Source organism: Limulus polyphemus, unplaced genomic scaffold (assembly GCF_000517525.1).
Source record: "Limulus polyphemus unplaced genomic scaffold, Limulus_polyphemus-2.1.2 Scaffold5245, whole genome shotgun sequence".
Classification (NCBI taxonomy): Eukaryota; Metazoa; Arthropoda; class Merostomata; order Xiphosura; family Limulidae; genus Limulus; species Limulus polyphemus.
In genome coordinates, this window is record NW_013670855.1 from 8,675 (window position 1) to 14,128 (window position 5,454).

General features: G+C 32.6%; 1 protein-coding gene across 2 annotated transcripts in view; it reads right to left on the bottom strand.

The window, feature by feature from the left end:
• Window positions 1-504: 504 nt before the first annotated feature.
• The window catches only part of LOC106472324 (major facilitator superfamily domain-containing protein 6-like protein A), a 7,781-nt gene continuing 2,831 nt past the window's right edge, over window positions 505-5,454 (bottom strand). Inside the window, exons 1-2 of one of the 2 annotated variants that reach the window (XM_022400929.1) lie at window positions 3,582-3,683; window positions 505-3,402 (exon numbers count right to left, since the gene is read on the bottom strand). In XM_022400929.1, the coding sequence (XP_022256637.1) occupies window positions 1,164-3,305 (2,142 nt within the window). In that variant the 5' untranslated portion in view covers window positions 3,306-3,402; window positions 3,582-3,683 and the 3' untranslated portion in view covers window positions 505-1,163. Of the gene's footprint in view, window positions 3,403-3,581; window positions 3,684-5,454 lie in introns of those variants that run through there. The other variant, XM_013932962.2, reaches the window with a different exon arrangement.

The following is a 5,454-nucleotide window of genomic DNA, read 5'->3' on the forward strand; positions in this document are numbered from 1 at the left end:
CAAAACATACACATCAGTTTAAGATCTCCTGTACTTTCCTTCCTCAAGTCAAAAAAACAAAACTTGTTACAAAGGTGCTCCATTTCTGATATCAATGAAATTGGCTGAATATTAATTGATCATTACCCGTGGATCGAGCATGGGCAAGGACTTCAGCCTGTAACAGACTGGTACTGTTAGAACAATATAGATGTAGCATTTATTTATTGATACCATGAACGTGCAAGATATGCCAACGAGATCACTAATGCTCCATCTCGGTGTCTCGTTGAATGTATCACTCACGCCGCCTCTATCTGAAGTATTTTTGGCTATGTTAATGTCACACATGTGGTATTAAATAAATGTTCAGTAGTTGTTTTTAATATATAATAATTCTTCCTTTGATGCCTTATTTTAATTTTAATAGATTTTGTCGTGTTGGTAGGGTTATGTGTGCAGTCCGAAGATACCCATGTGTGACCTTGAAATAAGTACTGCAGTTAGCTAAGCTAATACTTGTAGCTTTTGGACTGCGTGTCTGGATTGAATTTTAACCCTAAGAATGTTTTGTCTTCATCCATGTGTTCAACCCGATTGGCCGTTAATTTTTAGTTTTGGTCTATGTAACGTAGCTTGCTCTAATTGTAAGTTAATATTAATTACTTGTATTCCACAAAACATAAAATTGAAAATATTTTATGTCAAAAGTAATTGAAAAATATTTTTTGCTCTTATATATAACTACCATATCAACCCAAAATGCAACAAAAAATACATATGGTCAAATATATCTTCTTAAAAAATATTTTTTGTTTCATTCAGCTGTAAAGTCCTTCAATAACACCACTGTACTTCGATAGTTTTAAGATCTCGTAATCACATGGTAGGCTAGGTTTTCATTTATAAAATTTGAAAACAATTACTAAATTTGCTATTTTTTTTCACAATTTTAGGTCAAACACTGCATAATTATCACCTGCTGATGAGATTGTTAAAAAGCTTGACAGCTCATGGATGAAATAAAAAATCGTATCACATGGTGAAACAAGCCTGTTAAATCTTGTCATGTATTTAATGAAAAACTAATTATAATAAAATAGCTAAATATAAACATTAATTATCTCAATTATTATGAATTGCTGTCTCATTCTGGCAGTTATGTTGACAAATTTGAGCCAGTATTATGAATCTAAAAATTCCTCATCACTATCAGAAGTTAAGGCTCGATAAAATCCCTTGTCTTCTCTCTCATTGTGTAATTCTCCAAAAAGTATCTTTGAATATGTGCGTCTCTGAAGAGTTGGAAGATAGCGCTGGGAAACGAAAAACAAAAAACTCCATGTTGCAGCAAAAATTGCTCCAACTTGGAACATTCGAACTGGTCCCACATAGTTGTACAAAAAACCACCAAAGAACGCTCCACTCGACTGGCCCACACACCCATGCAAAGCATAAAACAAGGTGGTTACGTGTCGGTCCATGCCTGGATTAGAAATCTGATCAATAAAAGAAAAAACTGCCCTCCACATTAATGCATTTGAAATTCCTTCCAAAAGATGCATAGATACAATACCTAATGGGGAAGGAATGAAAGATATCAAGAAAAACATTGTGCTGTAACTTAGAACTGTCAGAGAAAGACTTCCATTTACAGTTAGTTTCTTTATAATGTTTTTATAAAAAACATGGATAGGAATTTCTGAAGCTAGCCCCACAGCAACAGCTGCACTCAAAATATATTCATCAGCACCAAGGTCTTCCAGGTACCACAGACGATAGTCACGAAAGCAAGCAAACCAAAAGCCGCAAAATATAACAGTCACAATAGTCAGTACTGTCCGAACATCTCTAAATATGACTTTGAAACTTTTAAGAGATTTAGTTTGGTCATGAATAAACGATCCCTTTGTCTGAGGAACTGGAAACCAAAACAATATGCCAAAAGCAACTGCAAAAAGAAGTCCGAGAGCACAAGAATGAACGTAGAAGTGACTCAAGTTAAACATCGCATCTTCAAAAATGTAAACAGTAATTACTCCAAGGATAAAGACAGCAGAAGCACCAACTGCAGAAACACAAACATAGATACAAGTCTCCCCATACTTTTCTATGTAATCTATTTCATCCAAAAACTCAAACCACGAATCATCCGTTAGTCTGTCTACAGTATTAACCATCGTACTCCCCAATAAAAGCAAAGCCAAAATGAAACAAAATAGCAAAATATGTTCAACCCTACTATTGCCAGTATTTTGAGACAAATATCTTTCATGTCTGGTTATATTTTCTGTGGATAATCTCTCTCTACCAATTTTTTCTTTATTCTCAAAAGAATTTGCAACTAAACTTTCATTTTTTCGATGTCCACTTGCTGCTTTTGTTCGCAGATGGAAGAAACTAGTTGTATCAGTGTTTTCAGGTTTCAGCTTATTCTCTTGCCCATCTGAAGGTGATCTTCTCCAAAAATATCTTTTAGACTGGTTTTTAATTTCTTTTGAAAATGCTTGCATTCCTGGAAACCCTATACTATGATTACGATTAGACAATAACTGTAGATTTTTATTGAATGTTTTCTGATTACTATTTGGATGTTGTAAAATTAATTTATGTTGGGTATTTTGATTAGATTTTTCATTACCATACAAAGAAACTGAATTATTTTCACCAGTACTATTTGATTCAATCTGCAGTACAGTATAAACTGTTTCACTATCATTTATCTGAAGAGGATAGGTCACTATACTTAGAGGTAGCTGGGTAATATTGGCATTACCAACCTCACTAGTACTTTCACGCAAGATGGGCTTTAAGGATAATGTTACAGGTGAAAAAGTACTTGTAAGGTTTGACACTACAGATATAGACAAGGAAAGAAAACTGTGGTTTTTCTCAGCTGAATCTGTTAACATGTTAATGGATGGCTGTAAAATGTTTTCTTGTAAACTACCTGATTCTGGCAGAATAGCTTGTGAATGATTATATCCTTCCTTCAGACTATCATTAAAGTCGAACCGATTTATCCCAACATTTGTTACCAAATACGGAGCTAACATCAGTGATAAATAAGCAAGCACCGCTACAAATAAGGCACTTGTCATCAGCGGTCTTCGTTGACATTTGAGTTTTGCACAGTGAATTAAGGTAGCTACGAGGAATGTTCCTAGAAGTGATTCAATCCCACGTATAAGACCAGTTTCAGTCGAAGAAAAGCCCATGTGTCGAAATGACAACGTTAAAAATGGTACTAAACACATTTTACCAGCTATGTAGAAAGTAAAAAATGTAATAGCTACCACTCTTGAAGTATTCACATCATACTGCATGTTGATAATTTTGTTCTTCACCTAACTGTAAGGAACTAAACCAATGGACTAGCTGCTGACTAGACTGCTTCAGGACTAAACGCCCAACTGAAAAATTCTGAAATGAAAAATATGAAATTCTTAGCATATTCTATCTAAAATTACAAATCAGTTTAACTGATAATTAAAATTTATATTTACAACTGTACAAAAAAATTCCACTCTTATGTAAGTTGTTACTTAACAAAGATTGTGTCTTTAGGTATTGCACCTAAAAAAATATCAAATATGGCTTACCATCATAGTAACCAACACTTAATACTTTGTTAAATATTTTCAGACAACTACTCTCGCTAGCCCTCTTGAAAGTTTTTAAACTACACACTGCCAACTGGAGTAAAGTGCAGATTTCTTTGTAAATAAGATGATATCCCAAGGTTTTTAATATTTCATTGTCTGAGTACGAATTAAGCAACTGATAAGGTTTAAACTGAGCTAAGAAAATTGCTAACCTAACTGGTTTAGCAGTAGCCTTCCTAGTTGGATTTCACTTTAGTTTTATTATTGTGATATCCAAACTTTAAGTAATTGTTAATTCAATGATGTATTGTATCTACTATTTCATGGAACTGATAATTCATTACTTTTGAGCTGATGGACATAAAACATGTTACAAACTTGTACAGAAGGCTGTAGTAAATACACTTAAGTATGCGAACAGTAACTACTCCCGAGTATTTGTTAGCCTTATCACTTTAGTACTGGCCTACTGCCAAGACAGTCAGGAGTTTTGTTCACAGCTAATAAACATACCTTATAAAACAGTAAAGGTATTATTATTTAACCCTAAAATAAGTAGCGAGTTCTATGTGGACTCCCATTGGCTTATTATACACGTTTTTCTAAATTACATGTGCACCAAATTGCTTTTAAGTCCATGAATTTGTTTGCTACATTATCCTTACATTAACACACAAGTCCCACATAAATATTTAAAAAAAAAATCAATCCTGTAATTATTCCTATTTACTGCTGAGGTTTTGTGTGATTTTTTTGGGTTAGTTCTTTACACTGAGTGTCGTAACAAGTGAAAAGATACAATTACACAATACGATGCAATATGTGAACTCCACTGGCAATGAAAAGCACACAAGTTGGTTGGTAATGCGAGTATATATTTTGTTTTTATCTGCATTACAAGTAAAATTATTTGTAGAACAAGCAAAAGTTTTAGGTGTGTGTTACAACATAATAGAAATATTTTATTAGTTTTTAAAGCCTATAATCTTAAGCAATATAAAACATCATATCACACCAATTTGTATACACACTGCTAGGTTTTTCATACGAAGAGAAAGCTAATCTACTTTTTTCCTTCCTCTACAAGTACGATTGTTTCTCATTTTACTTAAAAAGCAGCAATTTACTGTTACAGACACTAGTTTAAAATGCTTTGAACTAAAACTGTTGATTTGAGAACAATAAAAATTAGTAGTTTAGCTTAAAACTGTTGATTTGAAAACAATAAAAATTAGTAATTTAGCTTAAACCTGTTGCTTTTCTTTCACCCAAAGAAAAAGACTCAGACTTTACCAAATCATTACCAATACATGGAATGAAATACAAAATACATTTATTAATAATAGATGAATACACTCGACATTTATATACAACCTGTGCATATTTTATTTCATTCTGCAAATATTTTTTAAAGATAAATGTATTTTTAATAAATATTCACATTTCACACCACATACAGCAAATTCCAACAGATTTATAACAAAACTAAAATATTACAAAATCCTTCTAATGTATACTTTGGCTTTTTTTTTTTTTAACATACATGTATATTACTTCTTTATCACATGATTCAGTAGCTGTTCAAGACCTTACAAACTATCTACTCATGATTTACATAACACGTTTTTGGACAACATGAGACCTATTGGTCCATCTCGACTGTTCCATCCTCTAAACTAAATTAAAATTATTTTTGAAAAAAATATTAAAGCCAGCCCTTATCATTCATAAACTTATCAAGCTTTTTTTTAAACTCACTTAAATTTACTGCCTCTACAACAACTGAAGGCAACTCATTCCAAAGGCCAAACACCCTGTTAGAAAAATAAAATTGTTTTAGCTGAAGATGACTCCTACCTTGCCAAAATGT